The sequence below is a fragment of the Apium graveolens genome, chromosome 9 (genome assembly GCF_009905375.1).
Source record: "Apium graveolens cultivar Ventura chromosome 9, ASM990537v1, whole genome shotgun sequence".
NCBI lineage: Eukaryota > Viridiplantae > Streptophyta > Magnoliopsida > Apiales > Apiaceae > Apium > Apium graveolens.
In genome coordinates this window covers 1,764,558-1,789,916 of record NC_133655.1, presented here as the reverse complement: position 1 = coordinate 1,789,916, position 25,359 = coordinate 1,764,558, and the positions used below count along the sequence as shown (strand labels likewise).

At 36.6% G+C, this 25,359-nt stretch overlaps 5 protein-coding genes across 5 annotated transcripts; 1 reads left to right on the top strand and 4 right to left on the bottom strand.

Moving 5' to 3' along the window:
• Positions 1-41: 41 nt before the first annotated feature.
• On the bottom strand, positions 42-3,690 carry LOC141683630 (secreted RxLR effector protein 161-like). The gene is made up of 2 exons (XM_074488366.1): positions 3,140-3,690; positions 42-186 (listed from the first exon to the last, which is right to left on the bottom strand). Exons 1-2 carry the CDS (start codon positions 3,688-3,690, stop codon positions 42-44), a joined length of 696 nt encoding a protein of 231 aa, XP_074344467.1.
• Positions 3,691-6,594: 2,904 nt separating this feature from the next.
• Positions 6,595-7,071, bottom strand: LOC141683627 (uncharacterized). The gene has a single exon (XM_074488360.1). The coding sequence runs from the start codon at positions 7,069-7,071 to the stop codon at positions 6,595-6,597; it is 477 nt and encodes a 158-aa protein (XP_074344461.1).
• A 7,747-nt stretch (positions 7,072-14,818) lies between these two features.
• LOC141684493 (auxin-induced protein 6B-like) lies at positions 14,819-15,405 on the top strand. Its single transcript, XM_074489501.1, has one exon. The coding sequence runs from the start codon at positions 14,857-14,859 to the stop codon at positions 15,157-15,159; it is 303 nt and encodes a 100-aa protein (XP_074345602.1). The 5' UTR covers positions 14,819-14,856; the 3' UTR covers positions 15,160-15,405.
• A 948-nt stretch (positions 15,406-16,353) lies between these two features.
• LOC141683625 (secreted RxLR effector protein 161-like) lies at positions 16,354-16,977 on the bottom strand. The gene has a single exon (XM_074488357.1). It carries the CDS (start codon positions 16,975-16,977, stop codon positions 16,354-16,356), a length of 624 nt encoding a protein of 207 aa, XP_074344458.1.
• Positions 16,978-19,881: 2,904 nt separating this feature from the next.
• LOC141683621 (uncharacterized) lies at positions 19,882-20,358 on the bottom strand. Its single transcript, XM_074488354.1, has one exon. The coding sequence runs from the start codon at positions 20,356-20,358 to the stop codon at positions 19,882-19,884; it is 477 nt and encodes a 158-aa protein (XP_074344455.1).
• Between the last annotated feature and the right edge of the window lie 5,001 nt (positions 20,359-25,359).

Below are 25,359 nucleotides of genomic sequence, written 5' to 3'. Positions count from 1 at the left end.
AAATATTTTTTACTTGCAAATTTCAAGCAATGTTGATTCTTTTACACATCAGTGAAACGATCATCCCCGCATGGAAATCTCTCTTCAAATACGAAAATCCTTGCAATAAAGAAGGCCTTTTCTTCTGCAGTAAGAATTTTCATGCCTAAGATCAAAATGGCTACTGCAGCAGAGATTTTCAGATTTCTGTATGATAACTTTTACATAATTACAATGAATTTTGTTTCAAATGTCTAAGCATTTACTATGTCTATTTTCACGATTTGAAGGAACTTAAACTACAAGTCACACTGACAAATTTTTCCACAGTCCACGGGATTGTAAGACATCCAATAGGATGATCGTAGCCAAACTCTTTTTCAGCCCCCCTTAATAACTCTTGAAATGAACGATGCTTTAAATATGATAATGGAACTATGAATGTCTTCCTTACAGTTTCTCGACATAAACAGCAAAACTCTTAACTAATTCCAAAATGTGAACAATATTTCTATAAACAAATGTCTTGTCTTGGGAAGAAAGTACAAGTGTACCTAAAACTAATTCCAAAATGTGAACAATATTTCTATGTTATCCACATCGTTAATTTACAGAACAGAAGTTATAAAAACATCTTGATAATCACCGTAAAAAAGGAACTGTTAATTAGTTACATACATAGTTGTTTACAATGCTAAAGTTGATGTTCCGATACTTGATACTGTGAAAAGAACTCTGAACTAGTTAGAATTTAAAACCTAGGTTTCTCAGTCAGGTACTCATGAATTTTGCATAGTTTATAGAGATTTATAGTTTAGATAAAGAACTAAACCAACTGGAATCAGTAACATAGGAGAGTTCTGGTCCCCGGCAAGTGTTTGATATAGCAGACTTACCATGTGTATTAAGCGTGGTAAGACATGTTAAGTGTTTTTTTTGTGAATCCAAGATAAGTCACACTTACCGGACAAGGATGTTTAGTGTATTTTGTCTTATTGCGCTAAATATTGTCTTACTGCGCTAAATACCACAATAAGTTCGCTACAGAAAACGTTTGTTCTAGATTTTTTGCCTTTAATTATTCACATGTGTTTATCCGCAAATTTAATGTCCTGTTAATAATCAAATATTACTTTTTATGTCTTTGTACCCTCATACTGATGTGAAATATTTGTAATGTTTAAAAACTGCTTTTAAGTTTTATCCGATTTATACAATTTTAGTTTTATCTATGCAATAAGTTTTGCATACAGCAACAAGTAGCCGATCTTCTTTCTCAGTTAAGAGAGTACTTTAGCAATACCATAAGATAAGAGAAACAAGAATTGCTTTGTCAAGACTTGTCACTGTTGCAAAATGAACTAAAAATATTCAGCTATCAACGCGAATATAACCAAGTTGATTACCAGTTGTTAGAATTATATATGTAACCGCCTTTGATGACCAACTCATCAGAAGCCCTACATAATTTCTTATGTTGTTTTTAGGAGGCAGAACCATGTGTAACAAAATTCCAATGTATCTTCTTAAATTGACTGTTTCAATACCCTCTCCACATTAGCAGTTGGATGCATATTGCCCCAGTAATTACATAAATAGATGTCTACGTCGTATATTTTCATATCTTATATGTCTGAAACATGTTCCTGAACAGTCTTAATAAGCAGCAAATCAACCACAGAATACAGATACGGATTTTGAATATAGAGATCCAACAGTATTTTTATTTACATCTGCTTTTTCATTTCAGTCTAATGGCTATAAATCCCCATGTTATCTTCTTGATGCTGAGTTGCAAAACAGAGCCATGTGCAGTCCATGAACTATTGTTTATCACTAACCCCACGTAAGGTACCTGCACCACTCATGTTCTTGTCGAGATATATTCCACTTACAAACTGCATCTATATATACACTTGCAATTCTTCGGATACTCATCAAAACAATTAAGCTCAACTATCTAAGGTTCTTCAATTATCAAGTCATCAAGAAATTATTATTTTTCATTCATTCTTGACAGCCATGGCTATTCGTATGCCTCTTATTAATCAAGCTAAACAAATTCTTCGACGATCTTCCTTCAGTGCCAGGCACACAGGTTCTAAAGGGTCAGATGTACCAAAAGGTTATTGTGCAGTCTATGTTGGAGAACAAGAGAAAAAGCGATTCGTGATTCCATTATCATTCTTAAACATATCTTCTTTTCAGAACTTGTTAAGTCAAGCGAGGAAGAATATGGTTTTAATCATCCAAATGGTGGACTTACAATACCATGCAGAGAGGATATATTCCTTGATCTCACTTCTCGTTTACGGGGATTATGAGGCAGGATTGATGCTTCAGCCTTTTTACTGACTGCAACATGTACAGAATTGATCATCATACATTTTTGTAGACATTTTTTCTTTGCTTTTTTGCCTTAAAGTAATAACTAGGGTTGGCTGTACTCTCTTTTCTGTAAGAAATTTTTTTGTTGAAATTTTCAGCAACTTGATCTATAAGAAAGTCCAATTTTGCAGACATTTCTTTACTGGAAGACATTTACTGTATTTTTAAATAAATGTTATATCCAATTTGGTACTTTAGCAGTCATCATTTTATCTGTATAGAAGTCAATGGTAGAATTTTGTCTAACAGTCTAAGCATTTAAAGTGTTTCACTATTTCGAGGAACCTAAATTGAAAGTCACACTAATGAATGTTTCCACATTGCACGGGATTGTAAGACATCCCATAGGATGATCATAGCCAAACTCTTCTTCAGCCCGCCTTAACAACTTTTGGAATGAACGATGCTTTAAATATGATAATGGGACTATGAATCTCTTCCTTTCAGTTTCTCCGACATAAACAGCAAAGTGGCATTTTGGTACATTTCTACCTTTAAGTTCAGCAAAGTGGAGTCCCGTGATATATACTTATGCAGAAAGATGTATAGAAATTTAGAGCTGCAATTACTCGCCAGAAACAATTTGCAATCTGATAAATTAAATGAGTAAGAGATGAGATGAGTCGTGACGAGGATTAAAAAACAGAATAGTTGAATGAGATGAGATGAGATGAATAGTAGAACTGGATTATGAGCAATCGAAATGGCAGCTTTATTATCACAGTAGATTTTTATAGGAATTGAAATGGAAATTCTCAACTCATACAGTAACCTTTTTATCCATATTGCTTCACAAATTCCATTTGCAAGAGATCTTAATTCAGCCTCGGCACTACTTCGAGCTACAACACTTTGTTTTTTGCTTCTCCAGGTGACAAGATTTCCTCCAATAAAGGTGCAGTACCCTGATGTTGACCGTGCATCGGCACTTCCTGCCCAATCAGCATCAGTGTATACCTCAATCTGTAAATTACCACGCCTTTTAAACATAAGACCTTTTCCAGGCGTTCCCTTCAAGTATCTTAATATTCGGTAGGCTGCGGTGAAGTGTTCTTGTCCAGGTGAGTGCATAAATTGATTCACCATACTCACAGCAAAAGCTATATCAGGACGAGTATGTGATAGATAGATAAGCCTGCCTACAAGACGCTGATATTGTTCTCTGTTGATTATATCTTCAGGCTTAGCAGGTGTAAGTTTTATATTAGTTTCAACTGGAGTCTCAGCAGCTTTGCAACCTAGTAGTCCTGTCTCCTTGAGTAAATCAAGAATGTATTTTCTTTGATTGACAAAGATGCCTTCCCTCGACCTTGCAAACTCCATGCCAAGGAAATATTTTAGCTCTCCTAGGTCCTTTATCTCAAAGTCTTGTGATAATCATTTCTTTAAACATGTTATTCCTTCAAGATCATCACCTGTTATAATTATGTCATCCACATAAACAATTAAAATAGAAATTTTACCATCCCTAGACCGTTTATAGAACAGTGTATGGTCAGCTTGGCTTTGAAAGTAGCCATAGCCCTTTACGACCTTAGTAAAGCGCTTAAACCATGTACACGATTGTTTAAGGCCATACAAGGACTTTTTTAATCTTAATACCTTATCATGACCCAATACCTGTTCAAATCCAGGAGGTAACCGCATGAACACCTTTTCTTCTAATTCTCCTTTAAGAAAGGTGTTCTTGACGTCTAACTGATGTAAAGGCCAATTGAAATTAGCTGCTAGAGACAATAATATTCGGATAGAGTTTATTTTAGCGACCGGAGCAAAAGTCTCTTGATAGTCTACTCCATATATTTGAGTAAACCCTTTTGCAACCAATCTTACCTTGTATCTCTCTATACTTCCGTCTGCTTTACATTTTACCGTAAACACCCATTTACATCCAAATATTTTATGATCTTTAGGTGGATCAACAATTTCCCAAGTCCCACTTTTTCTTAGAGCATTCATTTCTTCCATCACTGCCGGTCTACAATTTGGATCATTAAGTGCTTCCTGAATGTTTCTGGGCACAAACAGATTAGAAATTTTTGATGTAAAAGAACTATGTTTTTTTGAGAGTTTACCGTATGACATATATTTGGACAAAGGATGATTAGTACATGAACGCTTTCCTTTCCTGATTGCTATAGGAATATTATGATCATCAGAAGCAATATTTGGATCAGACAAATTATTAGAAGTTGGAGAAAGGCTAGCTGGACTGTTAACAACACTAGGTAAAGGCATATGTGAAGTACCTGTATTTTCAGATTCAATGTCCGGGATTGTTGAATGGACTTGTGCAGAAGGGATATCTGGTTCTCTACTTTTTTGATAATTTTTCCTCCTTGTATAAACCAGAAGCTCTGTACTCCGTTCCATAGGAACCTTAGATAGTATTTCTCCCCCTGTTAAAGAATCAGTTATACTTGGAATATCAATGCAAGGATTTCCAGTTTTACCAGTAGTGAGAGGCATAACAACATCCTCTTTATATGATAATATGTCATTATCCACAATTTTAGGTAAAGGAGTGGGCATCATATCCCAAAAATTTTCTTTTGTTTGCTCTTGTTCCTCTCCCTGAAGTAAACCCTTTTTAAAAAACGGTTGATGTTCGAGAAAAATGACATCCATAGATATTGTGGTTTTTCTCGATTTTCGGTTAAAGCACTTATATCCTCTTTTATTTGGGGCATAACCAATAAAAACACATTTTTCAGCCCTAGGATCAAGTTTTGACCTTTCTTTATTGGATAAGTAAACATAGACAGTGCACCCGAATGTTTTAAGAGGAATGCCTGACAAAATACGTGACTCGGGAAAATACTTTTTGAAATGTTCAAGAGGAGTAACATAGTTTAAAACACGTGTAGGCATACGATTAATTAAGTAAGATGCAGTTAAAATTGCTTCTCCCCATAGATATTTAGGAACGTGCATAGAAAACATAATTGCACGTGCAACTTCAAGTAAATGCTTATTTTTTCGCTCTGCGATGCCATTTTGTTGAGGCATATCAACACAAGTAGATTGATGTTGAATGCCTTTTTCTTTCAAAAAACTTGTAAGAACTCTTTTAAAATACTCGGTTCCATTATCAGTACGAAGAATTCCAATTTTAGTTTGAAATTGGGTTTCCACCATTGAGTAAAAATTCGTGAACAAGTCTGCAACTTCAGATTTTTCACTCATCAAATAAATCCAACATAAACGAGTATGATCATCAGTAAATGTGACAAACCACCTCCTACCGGTATAAGTTTTAATTCTAGAGGGACCCCAAACATCACTATGTATTAAGTAGAATGGTTTAGAGGCTTGATAGGGTCTGGAAGGATAAAGAGTTTTATGATTTTTAGATAATATGCAGCTTTCGCAAAAGAACTTAGAGCAATCAAATCTCTTAAACTAGGGTGTCCTAGTCGGTAATGCCAAAGCATAATCTGATCTTTATTAGGGATAGAATTGATACTACTGAAACCTCGAGCTTCTTTATTCTTGAAGGCATCTTCAAAATAGTAGAGACCATCTATCAACTTAGCACTGCCAATCATCTTCCCCGAACTCTGCTCCTGAAATATACAGTGAGTTTCACAAAATATAACACGGCAATTAGAATCTCTGGATAACTTACTAACTGACAAGAGATTACATGCAAGTTTTGGGACATGAAGAACAGATTTAAGGGAAATGGTTTTAGATAGATTAATCAAACCTTTACCAGCTATTGCAGAATATGAGCCATCTGCGATACGAATTTTTCATGACCAGAACAAGGATTATAAGTATGAAATAAGTAAGAAGAACTGGTCATGTGATCTGAAACCCCCGAGTCAATGATCCAAGGGGTAGAATGATGAGGAAAATAAGAAGATAAGGCTTTTATTTCATTACCTGTTTGCGCAACAGAAGCATTGGGAGCAGTTAATAAGCCTGGATTAGAGTTTAACAGCTTTAAAAGATTAGTGACATGCTCTTCATTAAGTGTAACAGATTTTGCCTCGTGTGCAGCGGGAGAACGGTTGAATCGGCCTTCATGAGAACCCTTCCAATTTGTTGGTTTTCCATGAATCTTCCAACAAGTTTCACGTGTATGACGTGGTTTGTTGCAATGATCACACCAAATACGAGGCTTCTCATCAGTCCTTTTAGAATCAACTCGTCCAATATTAGTACCAAGTGCAAGAGCAGAATTCTCAACTGTACTTATGAGATTCCTTTTTCCAAGCATTACTAGGCGACGACTTTCCTAGCAGTTATCCTGCCTTCATCAAACTCAACATTAAGACCAATGAGAAATTTAAAAATACGATTATCCTCCACCGTTTTCTTATAGTGATTACAATACTCTGGAGATTTCCACTCATAATTATTGTATAGATCTAAATCTTGCCAAAGACGTTTTAAGGAATTAAAATACTTAGTAACATTATCCTCACCTTGGCGGATTTCTCCAAGCTTCAAAGTCAGCTCATACACTTGAGACTGATTTTCTAAATCAGAGTACATCTGATTGACGTTATCCCAAAGCTCCTTTGCTGTGTGGTAGCACATATGGTTGGAACTTATATCATCCTCCATTGAATTCACCAGCCAAGTCATAACCATAGAATTCTCTGCATCCCACGTTGAATAGGTGGCATCTTTTGCATCAGGCTCTTTCTTATCCCCTGTCAAGTAACCAATTTTACCCCTGCCACGGATGTACATGCGAACAGACTGAGACCAGCGTAGGAAGTTTTCTCCATTCAGTCGTATAGTAGTGATCTGAATGGAGTGAGATTCTGTTGTAGGGTTTTGAGTTTTAGGGGTCCTTGTGGACTGCTCAATGATACTTGGGGATTATGAGTCAGGCCTTTTCTAGTTTCTATTGACTCCAACATGTACAGAATTGATCATCACACATTTTTGTAGACATTTTTTCATTGCTTTATTGCCCTAAAGTAATGACTAGGGTTGGCTTTACTTTCTTTCATATAAGAAATTTTTTTGGTAAAATTTTCAGCAACTTGATCTATAAAAAATTTTTTGTTGAAATTTTTTGCCCTAAAGTAATAACTAGGGTTTCTCTGTAAGAATTTTTCCAGTTGAAACATTCAGCAAAATCTATAAGAAAGTCCCATTTGCAGAGATGTGAAATCCGGAAAATATAGTTTTACACAGTTGTTAAAAGTTCATTAGTGATAAAGAATAGAGGTAACAAAGAACTGAGCAACCAAATGTTAGGAGTTTGACAAAACTTCAAATTTTCCAACAAGTCGTAAAATATCTTTTACTTGCGAATTTCGAGCAATGTCGATTCTTTTACACATCAGTAAAACGATCATCCCCAAATGAAAATATATCTGCAAATACGAAAATCCTTGCACTAAAGAAGGCCTTTTATTCTGCAGTAAGAATTTTCATGCCCAAGATCAAAAAGGCTAGTGCAGCAGAGATTTTCCGATTTCTATATGATAACTTTTACATAATTACAATGAACTTTGTTTCAAATGTCTAAGCATTTACAAAGCCTATTTTCATTCATTCTTGACAGCCATGGCTATTCGTATGCCTCTTATTAATCAAGCTAAACAAATTATTCGACGATCTTCCTTCAGTGCCAGGCACACAGGTTCTAAAGGGTCAGATGTACCAAAAGGTTATTGTGAAGTCTATGTTGGAGAACAAGAAAAGAAGCGATTCGTGATCCCATTATCATTCTTAAATAAATCTTCTTTTCAGAACTTGTTGAGTCAAGCAGAGGAAGAATATGGTTTTCATCATCCAAATGGTGGACTTACAATACCATGCAGAGAGGATATATTCCTTGATCTCACTTCTCGTTTAGGGGGATTATGAGGCAGGATTGATGCTTCAGCCTTTTTACTGACTGCAACATGTACAGAATTGATCATCGTACATTTTTGTAGACATTTTTTCTTTGTTTTTTTGCCTTAAAGTAATAAAGTTTTTTGTTTAAATTTTCAGCAACTTGATCTATAAGAAAGTCCAATTTGCAGACATTTCTTTACTGGAAGACATTTACTGTATTTTTAAATTAATGTTATATCCAATTTTGTACTTTAGCATTCATCGTTTTATCCGTATAGAAGTCAATGATAGGATTTTTAAATAACTTAAATTTTTTTGCGGAAATTACCAAAATAATCTCCAACCTTTCAATTTAATTTCATTTTAATTAGATTGTGTCAGATAATTGAGGATCAGATAGCAAATTTAATATCTGGCATCATCTTTTTATTCATGCCTTAATTTTTATGTTTGGGCTTCATTTTTTAATACATGCCTTAACGTCAAAATTATGATCATTCAATAATGCCTTTAATCCATACATCTTCCTTTACATATAGCAACCAACAAATTATGAATAGAGAAAGACAACCATGTCCTTATACTATCAGAGTACTTAAGCTAACAAGAAGGATAAAAGAGACAATTACGAGAATGTGGTCCTAGAGGTGGTTTTTGAGAGAATAGTGATGTGGCATGCAAGGTGGCACAGCAGCAACGTACATAATCTCCATTACTCCCCTTCAGGCTAAGCTGGAGACGCAGGGGTAGAGGTCACTGAGAGTGGCTTTGTTAGTATGTCTGCATGTTGAGACCCAGAAGGCACATGAGAAGTTTTAATATCGCCAGCCTTTACTTTGTCGCGTATGAAGTGACAATCCACTTCAATGTGTTTGTTTCTAGCATGCATCACTGGGTTGGCTGTAATAGTGAGTGCTGCCATGTTATCACAATGCAGAACTGCAGGTGGTAAGGAGAAGAGGCTCATGTCTTTCAGGAGAGTAGATAACCATGTTTTTTCACATGCTGTAAGTGCCATGGAGCGATACCGAACGAGCTACAACTTGTTGTTTCTTTGTTTGCCAAGGCTGGAATATCATAAAGAGAAAGGGGTTGTATCCTTTCTGATGATCTTTTGCATCTTTCACTTCAAAGGAGGGATTCCCCAAAGGCGGGATTGCCCTGAGTCATCCAAAAGCAAACAAAAACCAGATGTTGATCGACGAGTTACCGGACAATCCGCCCAATCACTGTCTGAGTATGCTTGTATTGAGGGGCGAGATGCAGATGACAAGAGAACACCTTGAGACGGATTGTCTCCCAAATATCGAAGTAATTTCATTGTTGCCTGAAGATGGTTGGCTCAAGATGTGCACAGCAAACACAATATCTGGACGTGTCACTGTCAAGTATATAAGTTTTCCAACGAGTCTTTGATAAGGATGAGGATTTGTGAGTGGCGTGCCACTTGTCTCACTCACCCATTCGCCAGTTGACACACCTATTCGCCAGTTGACCAATTTGCAGCATGGACAGACTCAGCAATAATTCGCGATCCCATGCCACTGTACCCTTAGGGAAATTTCATATAGAAAATTTCATTAAGATCTCCGTTCAGGAATGCGTTAGACACGTCCATTTGCACTGTTGCCCAGCCTTGTATTGCAGCCATAGCTAAGAGAGCACGAACTGTTATTAATTTCGCCACTGGTGTGCGAATGTTTCTGCATAATCAATGCCACAAATCAGTTTGCATCCCAGAACCACGAGCCTTGATTTGTATCTTTCAATCGTTCCATCAGGATTGTACTTAGTTTTGAAGAGCCACTTGCATCCAATGGCTTTCCTGCCTGGGGGAAGTTTAGTAATTTTCCAAGTGTTGTTCTCTTCCAAGGCTGTTAACTCACTATTCATGGTTCTCTCCAATTCTCGCTTTGCACAGCTTGTTTAAAACTGGTAGGATCATTGTTAATTGTCAAGTTTGCTGAGAAACACTGGAAATGATCATTTATCACCATGTCAACAACGCTTACAGCATTTGCAGTTGTGTGCACACTGTTCACATAATCTCCCAACCAAGCAGGCTTATGAAAGACTCGAGAGGATCTCCTATTCGGGTGGTGATGTGTATGAATCATTGTTTTTTGTCTCATCAGTTGGCTGCACATCCTCAAACACTATATCATCATGGCAGTAGGCACTAGGCTGAGGCATCTTCACAGGCGTAGGTTGTATATAAGAATCTGAACTTGCACTATTGAGAGGAAAAATCGACTCATGAAAGATCACGTCACGAGAGACAAATGTCTTCTTGGTTGTCAAATCCAACAGAGTATAGCCCTTTTGATTAAACGGGTATCCAACAAAGACACACGGGACTCCCCTTGGGCCGAATTTATCACCATTTTGAGATGGGTTCGCAGCAAAGAAAAGGCACCCATAGGCTTTTACACGATCATAATCCGGTGGTTCGTCAAACAAGGTCTCTTATGGTGTTTTATTCTCCAAAACTGGTGTTGGAAGTCGATTAATCAAATAAACAGCAGCAAGGACACACTCACCCCAGTGTTCCAATGGCAGACCAGCTTGAAAACGAAGGCATCTAGCAACTTCAAGCACATATCTATGACGTCGTTCCACACGAGCATTTTGCTATGGTTGATTGACACATGAGGTTTGGTGTATTATTCCATTGTCTGCATAGAACTGTCGACAGTTGACATTACCAAACTTTGCTACATTATCAAACCATATGGTTTGTACATTCCGTTTGAAGTGCACACCAACATAGTTGCAAAAGGATTTCATGGTGGCAAGATAATCTGATTTCTGATGTAGGAGATATACCCAAGTAACTTTAGAGTAATCATCAACTATGGTGAGAAAATGTTTATATTTTCCTCTTGTAGCCACTCTATAAGGCCCCCACGTGTCAACATGTATCAGTTGAAACTTATCAGAAGCATGTGAATTACTCAAGTCAAATGAGAGTTTAGCAAACTTAGACATTAGACAAGTGACACATATTTTATCAACTGGCAAGGGATGGTGTCTAAGAAAAGGTATATACCTCAATTTGGTGATGGAAGCATGTCCCAATCGTGTGTGCCACAATGCATAGTCTGATATTGGCTTCTTCGAGACAGAGTTAGCAGTGATCACAACAAGCTCACCCTTGAGATAATACAATCCATTTCGAAATGCACCATTTGCCCGTGTTCGCTTTGTTGCTGCATCAATAATGGAGCATCCTTCTGGGTGAAAATGGACCACACAGTTGTCCTTAGACAGCCTGTGAATAGACATTAAATTATGTTGAAACTGAGGCACATAAAGAACCTTTTTCAAGACAAGACCACTTTTCAATATTAAGTTGCCAATATGAGTAATCTTTGCACTGGCCCCTGTTGGCAACTTAATAATTACAGACAAAGGACCATCTGAGGGATAAATCAATAGTGAATCTCGTGCCATTCGCCATTTTGGGTAAACAGACACTCAAGCTTTCTTAGATCTGAAATAAAAACAGATTGAGAGATGATGAAAGAGTATGATACAGATTAGTTGAATTTAAAAACAAAACCAAATAAGCATATGTAACGGCTCTGATACCATAAAGACTAATAGGGCAATATACAAATCTGAAAATGAGAAACAACCACAAATGTCAAAATGATAATCATTCAATAATGCCTTTGAATCCATACAGCTTCCTTTACATATAGCAAGCAACAAACTAGGAATAGAGAAAAACAACCATGTCCATATACTATCAGAGTACTTAAGCTAACAAGAAGGATAAAAGAGACAATTACGAGAATGTGGTCCTAGAGGTCGTTGTTGAGAGAATAGTGATGTGGCAGGCAAGATGGCATAGCAGCAACGTACATAATCTGCATTAGCCTTAAGTATGTATGATACCTACGGCTTATGAATCAGTGGAACATTCTTGTCCACAGATATTGTCATATGAATTTGACTAGTGCAGAAGAGTTATGAATGGTTGAATACTAGATTTCTTCGGTGAATGGTGTGATAACTTTTATGTAATTTTTACATACAATAAACTATTTTTCAAATGTCTAACAGTCTAAGCATTTAAAGTGTTTCACTATTTCGAGGAACCTAAATTGAAAGTCACACTAATGAACGTTTCCACGTTGCACGGGATTGTAAGACATCCTATAGGATGATCATAGCCAAACTCTTCATCAGCCCGCCTTAACAACTTTTGGAATGAACGATGTTTTAAATATGATAATGGAACAATGAATCTCTTCCTTTCAGTTTTTCCGACATAAACAGCAAAATGGCATTTTGGTAAATTTCTACTTTTAAGTTCAGCAAAGTAATCCCATGATGTATACTATCTTTGATAGAAGGATTTATAGAAAATTAGAGCTACAATTACTCTCCAGAAACAATTTGCAATTTGATAAATTAATTAAATGAGCTGAGCCGAGTTATTTGTATGTTCGGCTCGGACTCGACTCGTTCAGCTCGGAGTCGGCTCGAACTCGGTAACTCGACTTGGCTCGTATGAAATTTTTATATATAACAAATAATAAATATTTACTATTCACTTGTATAAAGATTTTAAATTTTTTAATTAAAATTTAATACTTATTTTAAAGTAAAATGATTAATTTAATTAAAATTTAATACATGTTTTAATAATAAATAAAATAATTAATTTAATACATATTACAGGAGCTTGATTATTTTAACAAATAATTTCTAATTAAAGTTAACTGTAAATTTCATCTCACACTTTTATTAGAGGAGTCTATGATAAAATCGACCAAAATTACAATTTCAAAAAATTAAAATAATGAGTTGTTAAAATAAATTATAACATTATAATATTTTTAAGAAAAAAAATAAAATAGTTTTTAATAATTATATTTCTCGACCACTTAAAGGGGCTTGCTTTCTTTATTTTATTTTATATGTCTAGTCTAATTTTAACCAATTTAACTGAAATATCAGAAATTACTATATCTTTGACAATCGACATCTACAATTTAAAAGTAATGTACGATTTCTAAAGTTATGAATGTCTAAATAATTTAAAATAAAATTAATTTTATTCTTAAAACTTGACTTGTGAAATATATTGATAAAATTATACACCAATGGATTAAGAATCAAGTCTAGGGTGTGAGTGTGGGTATATAATTGTAAGATGAAACTAGTATTTGCGAACTATACCTTAAGCTGGTCGATTAAAAAATATATGCGAACTGTTAGTGCACAACTCAACTCGGCTCGAGTTCGGCTCGGCTCGGTTGTTCGTGAGCAAACTCGTGTTCGGCTTGGCTTTGCTCAGCTCGTTTATAAACGAGTCGATCGTGAACATTTTGTTTCGGCTCAGTTTTCAAACTCGGCGCGGCTCGGCTCGGCTAGTTTAAAAAAAAATTATGCTCGGCTCGGCTCGGTTCTGTTTGTTTGCAGCTTTAGCTTTAACTGACAGCTTTCTTCGGGCAGGAGGAAATTATTGGGGAAATAACTCAATTGGTAGAGCAAAATGCATTTATATATCCTTAGTGAAAATGTAGTTTCTCGATGAAACAAGGTTCGAGGTTCAATTTTTCCCATTTTTCATTCCTACTTGTTCGATATTAAAGAGTTCGAGATGATGGTGTTAAAAGTGATAGAAGTGCCAGAAAAGTAATTAAAAATTATTGGGGAAGTAGCTGAATTGGTAGAGCAAAATGCATTTTATTATATCCTTGGTGATGGCGAAAATTAGGGCTGTAATTCGAGCCGAGCGAGCCGAGTTTCGAGCCGGGCATAATTCGAACTCGACTCGAGCCTAAACCCTAAACCATTACCCGAACTCGACTCGTTTAATTTCACGAGTCGAGTCGAGCCGGCTCGTTTAGCTAAACGAGCCGGTATTAACGAGTCGGGCGAGCCGGCTCGTTTAATTATACACTTAATCGAGCCAAAAACTCCACCCGAACTCGGCTCGTTTAATTTCACGAGTCGAGTCGAGCCGGCTCGGGTAATTAAACGAGTCGCAACTTCTGTCCGAACTCGGCTCGTTTAACTAAACGAGCCGAGTCGAGCCCACTTAAACGAGTTCGAGCCGGGCAAGCTCGCGAGCCGCCCGACTCGAATTACAGCCCTAGCGAAAATGTCGTTTCTTGATGAAACAAGGTTCGAGATTCAATTCCTCGCTTCTTCATTATATTTTTCCCATTTTTCAGTCCTGCTTTTTCGATGCTAAAGAGTTCGAGAGGATGGTGTTAAAAGTGATAGAAGAGCCAGAAAAGTAAAACCTTTCATATAGCCAAGTAGATATAGAAACATCCAGCTATCATTGCAAAACTGCAAATACAGCCAAGTTGATTGCCAGTGTTAGAAATATGTAACAGACTTTGATGACCAACTCATAAGAAGCCCTACATAGTGTGCCTAAGTGCCAATGTGTTGTTATTCTGTTGTTTCTTATGTTGTCGTTAGGAGGCAGAACCATGTGTGCCTAAATGCCAATGCATTTACTGTCTACTAACCACACAAGTAAGGTACTTGCACCGCTCATGTTCTTGTCGAAATGTAATCCACTTACAAAGTGCATCTATATATACACTTGCAATTCATCTGATACTCATCAAAACTACTAAGCTCAACTATCTGAGATTTCTTCAATTATCAAGTCCTCAAGAGATCATTATTTTATATTCATTCTTCAGATCTATGGCTATCCGTATGCCTCTTATTAACCAAGCTAAACAAATTCTTCGAAGATCTTCCTTAACTGCCAGGCACACAAGTTCTACAATGTCAGATGTACCAAAGGGTTATTTTGCAGTCTATGTTGGAGAACAAGAAAAGAAGCGATTCGTGATCCCTTTATCATTCTTAAATAAATCTTCTTTTCAGAACTTGTTGAGTCAAGCAGAGGAAGAATATGGCTTTCATCATCCAAATGGTGGACTTACAATACCATGCAGAGAGGATATTTTTCTTGATCTGACGTCTCGCTTGGGGGAATTATGAGTCTGGCCTTTTCTAGTTTCTACTGACTCCAACATGTACAGAATTGATCATCACACATTTTTGTAGACATTTTTTCATTGTTTTATTACCCTAAAGTAATGACTAGGGTTGGCTGTACTTTCTTTTGTATAAGAAATTTTTTTGGTAAAATTTTCAGCAACTTGATCTATAAGAAATTTTTTGTTGAAATTTTTGCCTGAAGTAATAACTAGGGTTTCCCTGTAAGAATTTTTCCAGTTGAAACATTCAGCAAAATCTATAAGAAATGCCCATTTGCAGAGATGTGAAATCTGGAAAATATAGTTTTACGCAGTTATTAAAAAGTTCATTAGTGATATAGAGTAGAGGTAACAAAGAACTGAGCAACCAAATGTTAGGATTTTTACAAAACTTCAAATTTTCCAACAAGTCGTAAAATATATTTTACTTGTGAATTTCAAGCAATGTCGATTCTTTTACACATCAGTAAAACGATCATCCCCACATGAAAATCTCTGTGCAAATACGAAAATCCTTGCACTAAAGAAGGCCTTTTATTCTGCAGCAAGAATTTTCATGCCCGAGATCAAAATGGCTACTGCAGCAGAGATTTTCAGATTTCTATATGATAACTTTTACATAATTACAATGAACTTTGTTTCAAATGTCTAAGCATTTACAAAGTCTAATATTACGATTTGAAGGAACTTAAACTGCAAGTCACACTGACGAATTTTTCCACAATAAGTCACACTTACCGCACAAGAATTTTCAGTGTTGCAGACACTCTAACTTTGTGAGTTAATAAGTTTTGCCTACAGCAACAAGTAGATGATCTTCTTTTTCAGCAAAGAGAGTACTTTAGCAGTACCATAAGATAAGAGAAACAAGAATCGCTGTGTCAAGACTTGCCACTGTTGCAAAATGAACTAAAAATATTCAGCTATCAACGCGAATATAACCAAGTTAATTACCAGTTGTTAGAATTATGTAACCGACTTTGATGACCAACTCATCAGAAGCCCTACATAATTTCTTATGTTGTTTTTAGGAGGCAGAACCATGTGTAACAAAATTCCAATGTATCTTCCTAAATTGACGGTTTCATTCTCCACATTAGCAGTTCAATATATATTGCCACAATAATTACATAAATAGATGTCTACATCGTATATTTTCATATCTTATATGTCTGAAACATGTTCCTGAACAGTCTTAATAAGCAGCTTTATTATCACAGTAGATTTTTATAGGAATTGAAATGGAAATTCTCAACTCATACAGTAACCTTTTTATCCATATTGCTTCACAAATTCCATTTGCAAGAGATCTTAATTCAGCCTCGGCACTACTTCGAGCTACAACACTTTGTTTTTTGCTTCTCCAGGTGACAAGATTTCCTCCAATAAAGGTGCAGTACCCTGATGTTGACCGTGCATCGGCACTTCCTGCCCAATCAGCATCAGTGTATACCTCAATCTGTAAATTACCACGCCTTTTAAACATAAGACCTTTTCCAGGCGTTCCCTTCAAGTATCTTAATATTCGGTAGGCTGCGGTGAAGTGTTCTTGTCCAGGTGAGTGCATAAATTGACTCACCATACTCACAGCAAAAGCTATATCAGGACGAGTATGTGATAGATAGATAAGCCTGCCTACAAGATGCTGATATTGTTCTCTGTTGATTATATCTTCAGGCTTAGCAGGTGTAAGTTTTATATTAGTTTCAACTGGAGTCTCAGCAGCTTTGCAACCTAGTAGTCCTGTCTCCTTGAGTAAATCAAGAATGTATTTTCTTTGATTGACAAAGATGCCTTCCCTCGACCTTGCAAACTCCATGCCAAGGAAATATTTTAGCTCTCCTAGGTCCTTTATCTCAAAGTCTTGTGATAATCATTTCTTTAAACATGTTATTCCTTCAAGATCATCACCTGTTATAATTATGTCATCCACATAAACAATTAAAATAGAAATTTTACCATCCCTAGACCGTTTATAGAACAGTGTATGGTCAGCTTGGCTTTGAAAGTAACCATAGCCCTTTACGACCTTAGTAAAGCGCTTAAACCATGTACACGATTGTTTAAGGCCATACAAGGACTTTTTTAATCTTAATACCTTATCATGACCCAATACCTGTTCAAATCCAGGAGGTAACCGCATGAACACCTTTTCTTCTAATTCTCCTTTAAGAAAGGTGTTCTTGACGTCTAACTGATGTAAAGGCCAATTGAAATTAGCTGCTAGAGACAATAATATTCGGATAGAGTTTATTTTAGCGACCGGAGCAAAAGTCTCTTGATAGTCTACTCCATATATTTGAGTAAACCCTTTTGCAACCAATCTTACCTTGTATCTCTCTATACTTCCGTCTGCTTTACATTTTACCGTAAACACCCATTTACATCCAAATATTTTATGATCTTTAGGTGGATCAACAATTTCCCAAGTCTCACTTTTTCTTAGAGCATTCATTTCTTCCATCACTGCCGGTCTACAATTTGGATCATTAAGTGCTTCCTGAATGTTTCTGGGCACAAACAGATTAGAAATTTTTGATGTAAAAGAACTATGTTTTTTTGAGAGTTTACCGTAGGACATATATTTGGACAAAGGATGATTAGTACATGAACGCTTTCCTTTCCTGATTGCTATAGGAATATTATGATCATCAGAAGCAATATTTGGATCAGACAAATTATTAGAAGTTGGAGAAAGGCTAGCTGGACTGTTAACAACACTAGGTAAAGGCATATGTGAAGTACCTGTATTTTCAGATTCAATGTCCGGGATTGTTGAATGGACTTGTGCAGAAGGGATATCTGGTTCTCTACTTTTTTGATAATTTTTCCTCCTTGTATAAACCAGAAGCTCTGTACTCCGTTCCATAGGAACCTTAGATAGTATTTCTCCCCCTGTTAAAGAATCAGTTATACTTGGAATATCAATGCAAGGATTTCCAGTTTTACCAGTAGTGAGAGGCATAACAACATCCTCTTTATATGATAATATGTCATTATCCACAATTTTAGGTAAAGGAGTGGGCATCATATCCCAAAAATTTTCTTTTGTTTGCTCTTGTTCCTCTCCCTGAAGTAAACCCTTTTTAAAAAACGGTTGATGTTCGAGAAAAATGACATCCATAGATATTGTGGTTTTTCTCAATTTTCGGTTAAAGCACTTATATCCTCTTTTATTTGGGGCATAACCAATAAAAACACATTTTTCAGCCCTAGGATCAAGTTTTGACCTTTCTTTATTGGATAAGTAAACATAGACAGTGCACCCGAATGTTTTAAGAGGAATGCCTGACAAAATACGTGACTCGGGAAAATACTTTTTGAAATGTTCAAGAGGAGTAACATAGTTTAAAACACGTGTAGGCATACGATTAATTAAGTAAGATGCAGTTAAAATTGCTTCTCCCCATAGATATTTAGGAACGTGCATAGAAAACATAATTGCACGTGCAACTTCAAGTAAATGCTTATTTTTTCGCTCTGCGATGCCATTTTGTTGAGGCATATCAACACAAGTAGATTGATGTTGAATGCCTTTTTCTTTCAAAAAACTTGTAAGAACTCTTTTAAAATACTCGGTTCCATTATCAGTACGAAGAATTCCAATTTTAGTTTGAAATTGGGTTTCCACCATTGAGTAAAAATTCGTGAACAAGTCTGCAACTTCAGATTTTTCACTCATCAAATAAATCCAACATAAACGAGTATGATCATCAGTAAATGTGACAAACCACCTCCTACCGGTATAAGTTTTAATTCTAGAGGGACCCCAAACATCACTATGTATTAAGTAGAATGGTTTAGAGGCTTGATAGGGTCTGGAAGGATAAAGAGTTTTATGATTTTTAGATAATATGCAGCTTTCGCAAAAGAACTTAGAGCAATCAAATCTCTTAAACTAGGGTGTCCTAGTCGGTAATGCCAAAGCATAATCTGATCTTTATTAGGGATAGAATTGATACTACTGAAACCTCGAGCTTCTTTATTCTTGAAGGCATCTTCAAAATAGTAGAGACCATCTATCAACTTAGCACTGCCAATCATCTTCCCCGAACTCTGCTCCTGAAATATACAGTGAGTTTCACAAAATATAACACGGCAATTAGAATCTCTGGATAACTTACTAACTGACAAGAGATTACATGCAAGTTTTGGGACATGAAGAACAGATTTAAGGGAAATGGTTTTAGATAGATTAATCAAACCTTTACCAGCTATTGCAGAATATGAGCCATCTGCGATACGAATTTTTCATGACCAGAACAAGGATTATAAGTATGAAATAAGTAAGAAGAACTGGTCATGTGATCTGAAACCCCCGAGTCAATGATCCAAGGGGTAGAATGATGAGGAAAATAAGAAGATAAGGCTTTTATTTCATTACCTGTTTGCGCAACAGAAGCATTGGGAGCAGTTAATAAGCCTGGATTAGAGTTTAACAGCTTTAAAAGATTAGTGACATGCTCTTCATTAAGTGTAACAGATTTTGCCTCGTGTGCAGCGGGAGAACGGTTGAATCGGCCTTCATGAGAACCCTTCCAATTTGTTGGTTTTCCATGAATCTTCCAACAAGTTTCACGTGTATGACGTGGTTTGTTGCAATGATCACACCAAATACGAGGCTTCTCATCAGTCCTTTTAGAATCAACTCGTCCAATATTAGTACCAAGTGCAAGAGCAGAATTCTCAACTGTACTTATGAGATTCCTTTTTCCAAGCATTACTAGGTGACGACTTTCCTAGCAGTTATCCTGCCTTCATCAAACTCAACATTAAGACCAATGAGAAATTTAAAAATACGATTATCCTCCACCGTTTTCTTATAGTGATTACAATACTCTGGAGATTTCCACTCATAATTATTGTATAGATCTAAATCTTGCCAAAGACGTTTTAAGGAATTAAAATACTTAGTAACATTATCCTCACCTTGGCGGATTTCTCCAAGCTTCAAAGTCAGCTCATACACTTGAGACTGATTTTCTAAATCAGAGTACATCTGATTGACGTTATCCCAAAGCTCCTTTGCTGTGTGGTAGCACATATAGTTGGAACTTATATCCTCCTCCATTGAATTCACCAGCCAAGTCATAACCATAGAATTCTCTGCATCCCACATTGAATAGGTGGCATCTTTTGCATCAGGCTCTTTCTTATCCCCTGTCAAGTAACCAATTTTACCCCTGCCATGGATGTACATGCGAACAGACTGAGACCAGCGTAGAAAGTTTTCTCCATTCAGTCGTATAGTAGTGATCTGAATGGAGTGAGATTCTGTTGTAGGGTTTTGAGTTTTAGGGGTCCTTGTGGACTGCTCAATGATACTTGGGGATTATGAGTCAAGCCTTTTCTAGTTTCTATTGACTCCAACATGTACAGAATTGATCATCACACATTTTTGTAGACATTTTTTCATTGCTTTATTGCCCTAAAGTAATGACTAGGGTTGGCTTTACTTTCTTTCATATAAGAAATTTTTTTGGTAAAATTTTCAGCAACTTGATCTATAAAAAATTTTTTGTTGAAATTTTTTGCCCTAAAGTAATAACTAGGGTTTCTCTGTAAGAATTTTTCCAGTTGAAACATTCAGCAAAATCTATAAGAAAGTCCCATTTGCAGAGATGTGAAATCCGGAAAATATAGTTTTACACAGTTGTTAAAAGTTCATTAGTGATAAAGAATAGAGGTAACAAAGAACTGAGCAACCAAATGTTAGGAGTTTGACAAAACTTCAAATTTTCCAACAAGTCGTAAAATATCTTTTACTTGCGAATTTCGAGCAATGTCGATTCTTTTACACATCAGTAAAACGATCATCCCCAAATGAAAATATATCTGCAAATACGAAAATCCTTGCACTAAAGAAGGCCTTTTATTCTGCAGTAAGAATTTTCATGCCCAAGATCAAAAAGGCTAGTGCAGCAGAGATTTTCCGATTTCTATATGATAACTTTTACATAATTACAATGAACTTTGTTTCAAATGTCTAAGCATTTACAAAGCCTATTTTCATTCATTCTTGACAGCCATGGCTATTCGTATGCCTCTTATTAATCAAGCTAAACAAATTATTCGACGATCTTCCTTCAGTGCCAGGCACACAGGTTCTAAAGGGTCAGATGTACCAAAAGGTTATTGTGAAGTCTATGTTGGAGAACAAGAAAAGAAGCGATTCGTGATCCCATTATCATTCTTAAATAAATCTTCTTTTCAGAACTTGTTGAGTCAAGCAGAGGAAGAATATGGTTTTCATCATCCAAATGGTGGACTTACAATACCATGCAGAGAGGATATATTCCTTGATCTCACTTCTCGTTTAGGGGGATTATGAGGCAGGATTGATGCTTCAGCCTTTTTACTGACTGCAACATGTACAGAATTGATCATCGTACATTTTTGTAGACATTTTTTCTTTGCTTTTTTGCCTTAAAGTAATAAAGTTTTTTGTTTAAATTTTCAGCAACTTGATCTATAAGAAAGTCCAATTTGCAGACATTTCTTTACTGGAAGACATTTACTGTATTTTTAAATTAATGTTATATCCAATTTTGTACTTTAGCATTCATCGTTTTATCCGTATAGAAGTCAATGATAGGATTTTTAAATAACTTAAATTTTTTTGCGGAAATTACCAAAATAATCTCCAACCTTTCAATTTAATTTCATTTTAATTAGATTGTGTCAGATAATTGAGGATCAGATAGCAAATTTAATATCTGGCATCATCTTTTTATTCATGCCTTAATTTTTATGTTTGGGCTTCATTTTTTAATACATGCCTTAACGTCAAAATTATGATCATTCAATAATGCCTTTAATCCATACATCTTCCTTTACATATAGCAACCAACAAATTAGGAATAGAGAAAGACAACCATGTCCTTATACTATCAGAGTACTTAAGCTAACAAGAAGGATAAAAGAGACAATTACGAGAATGTGGTCCTAGAGGTGGTTTTTGAGAGAATAGTGATGTGGCATGCAAGGTGGCACAGCAGCAACGTACATAATCTCCATTACTCCCCTTCAGGCTAAGCTGGAGACGCAGGGGTAGAGGTCACTGATAGTGGCTTTGTTAGTATGTCTGCATGTTGAGACCCAGAAGGCACATGAGAAGTTTTAATATCGCCAGCCTTTACTTTGTCGCATATGAAGTGACAATCCACTTCAATGTGTTTGTTTCTAGCATGCATCACTGGGTTGGCAGCAATAGTGAGTGCTGCCATGTTATCACAATGCAGAACTGCAGGTGGTAAGGAGAAGAGGCCCATGTCTTTCAGGAGAGTAGATAACCACGTTTTTTCACATGCTGTAAGTGCCATGGAGCGATACCGAACGAGCTACAACTTGTTGTTTCTTTGTTTGCCAAGGCTGGAATATCATAAAGAGAAAGGGGTTGTATCCTTTCTGATGATCTTTTGCATCTTTCACTTCAAAGGAGGGATTCCCCAAAGGCGGGATTGCCCTGAGTCATCCAAAAGCAAACAAAAACCAGATGTTGATCGACGAGTTACCGGACAATCCGCCCAATCACTGTCTGAGTATGCTTGTATTGAGGGGCGAGATGCAGATGATAAGAGAACACCTTGAGACGGATTGTCTCCCAAATATCGAAGTAATTTCATTGTTGCCTGAAGATGGTTGGCTCAAGATGTGCACAGCAAACACAATATCTGGACGTGTCACTGTCAAGTATATAAGTTTTCCAACGAGTCTTTGATAAGGATGAGGATTTGTGAGTGGTGTGCCACTTGTCTCACTCACCCATTCGCCAGTTGACACACCTATTCGCCAGTTGACCAATTTGCAGCATGGACAGACTCAGCAATAATTTGCGATCCCATGCCACTGTACCCTTAGGGAAATTTCATATAGAAAATTTCATTAAGATCTCCGTTCAGGAATGCGTTAGACACGTCCATTTGCACTGTTGCCCAGCCTTGTATTGCAGCCATAGCTAAGAGAGCACGAACTGTTATTAATTTCGCCACTGGTGTGCGAATGTTTCTGCATAATCAATGCCACAAATCAGTTTGCATCCCAGAACCACGAGCCTTGATTTGTATCTTTCAATCGTTCCATCAGGATTGTACTTAGTTTTGAAGAGCCACTTGCATCCAATGGCTTTCCTGCCTGGGGGAAGTTTAGTAATTTTCCAAGTGTTGTTCTCTTCCAAGGCTGTTAACTCACTATTCATGGTTCTCTCCAATTCTCGCTTTGCACAGCTTGTTTAAAACTGGTAGGATCATTGTTAATTGTCAAGTTTGCTGAGAAACACTGGAAATGATCATTTATCACCATGTCAACAACGCTTACAGCATTTGCAGTTGTGTGCACACTGTTCACATAATCTCCCAACCAAGCAGGCTTATGAAAGACTCGAGAGGATCTCCTATTCGGGTGGTGATGTGTATGAATCATTGTTTTTTGTCTCATCAGTTGGCTGCACATCCTCAAACACTATATCATCATGGCAGTAGGCACTAGGCTGAGGCATCTTCACAGGCGTAGGTTGTATATAAGAATCTGAACTTGCACTATTGAGAGGAAAAATCGACTCATGAAAGATCACGTCACGAGAGACAAATGTCTTCTTGGTTGTCAAATCCAACAGAGTATAGCCCTTTTGATTAAACGGGTATCCAACAAAGACACACGGGACTCCCCTTGGGCCGAATTTATCACCATTTTGAGATGGGTTCGCAGCAAAGAAAAGGCACCCATAGGCTTTTACACGATCATAATCCGGTGGTTCGTCAAACAAGGTCTCTTATGGTGTTTTATTCTCCAAAACTGGTGTTGGAAGTCGATTAATCAAATAAACAGCAGCAAGGACACACTCACCCCAGTGTTCCAATGGCAGACCAGCTTGAAAATGAAGGCATCTAGCAACTTCAAGCACATATCTATGACGTCGTTCCACACGAGCATTTTGCTATGGTTGATTGACACATGAGGTTTGGTGTATTATTCCATTGTCTGCATAGAACTGTCGACAGTTGACATTACCAAACTTTGCTACATTATCAAACCATATGGTTTGTACATTCCGTTTGAAGTGCACACCAACATAGTTGCAAAAGGATTTCATGGTGGCAAGATAATCTGATTTCTGATGTAGGAGATATACCCAAGTAACTCTAGAGTAATCATCAACTATGGTGAGAAAATGTTTATATTTTCCTCTTGTAGCCACTCTATAAGGCCCCCACGTGTCAACATGTATCAGTTGAAACTTATCAGAAGCATGTGAATTACTCAAGTCAAATGAGAGTTTAGCAAACTTAGACATTAGACAAGTGACACATATTTTATCAACTGGCAAGGGATGGTGTCTAAGAAAAGGTATATACCTCAATTTGGTGATGGAAGCATGTCCCAATCGTGTGTGCCACAATGCATAGTCTGATATTGGCTTCTTCGAGACAGAGTTAGCAGTGATCACAACAAGCTCATCCTTGAGATAATACAATCCATTTCGAAATGCACCATTTGCCCGTGTTCGCTTTGTTGCTGCATCAATAATGGAGCATCCTTCTGGGTGAAAATGGACCACACAGTTGTCCTTAGACAGCCTGTGAATAGACATTAAATTATGTTGAAACTGAGGCACATAAAGAACCTTTTTCAAGACAAGACCACTTTTCAATATTAAGTTGCCAATATGAGTAATCTTTGCACTGGCCCCTGTTGGCAACTTAATAATTACAGACAAAGGACCATCTAAGGGATAAATCAATAGTGAATCTCGTGCCATTCGCCATTTTGGGTAAACAGACACTCAAGCTTTCTTAGATCTGAAATAAAAACAGATTGAGAGATGATGAAAGAGTATGATACAGATTAGTTGAATTTAAAAACAAAACCAAATAAGCATATGTAACGGCTCTGATACCATAAAGACTAATAGGGCAATATACAAATCTGAAAATGAGAAACAACCACAAATGTCAAAATGATAATCATTCAATAATACCTTTGAATCCATACAGCTTCCTTTACATATAGCAAGCAACAAACTAGGAATAGAGAAAAACAACCATGTCCATATACTATCAGAGTACTTAAGCTAACAAGAAGGATAAAAGAGACAATTATGAGAATGTGGTCCTAGAGGTCGTTGTTGAGAGAATAGTGATGTGGCAGGCAAGATGGCATAGCAGCAACGTACATAATCTGCATTAGCCTTAAGTATGTATGA

What these genes read in the sequence shown, in the direction of transcription:
- LOC141683625 (XM_074488357.1), bottom strand. Translation starts at nt 16,977, where the DNA reads ATGGAGTTTGCAAGGTCGAGGGAAGGCATCTTTGTCAATCAAAGAAAA.
- LOC141683630 (XM_074488366.1), bottom strand. Translation starts at nt 3,690, where the DNA reads ATGGAGTTTGCAAGGTCGAGGGAAGGCATCTTTGTCAATCAAAGAAAA. An exon ending in GAAGCAATATGGATAAAAAG is followed by an intron (nt 187 to 3,139) that starts GTTACTGTATGA and finishes GTTATCATACAG; the next exon opens with AAATCTGAAAATCTCTGCTG.
- LOC141683621 (XM_074488354.1), bottom strand. Translation starts at nt 20,358, where the DNA reads ATGTACATCCATGGCAGGGGTAAAATTGGTTACTTGACAGGGGATAAG.
- LOC141684493 (XM_074489501.1), top strand. Translation starts at nt 14,857, where the DNA reads ATGGCTATCCGTATGCCTCTTATTAACCAAGCTAAACAAATTCTTCGA.
- LOC141683627 (XM_074488360.1), bottom strand. Translation starts at nt 7,071, where the DNA reads ATGTACATCCGTGGCAGGGGTAAAATTGGTTACTTGACAGGGGATAAG.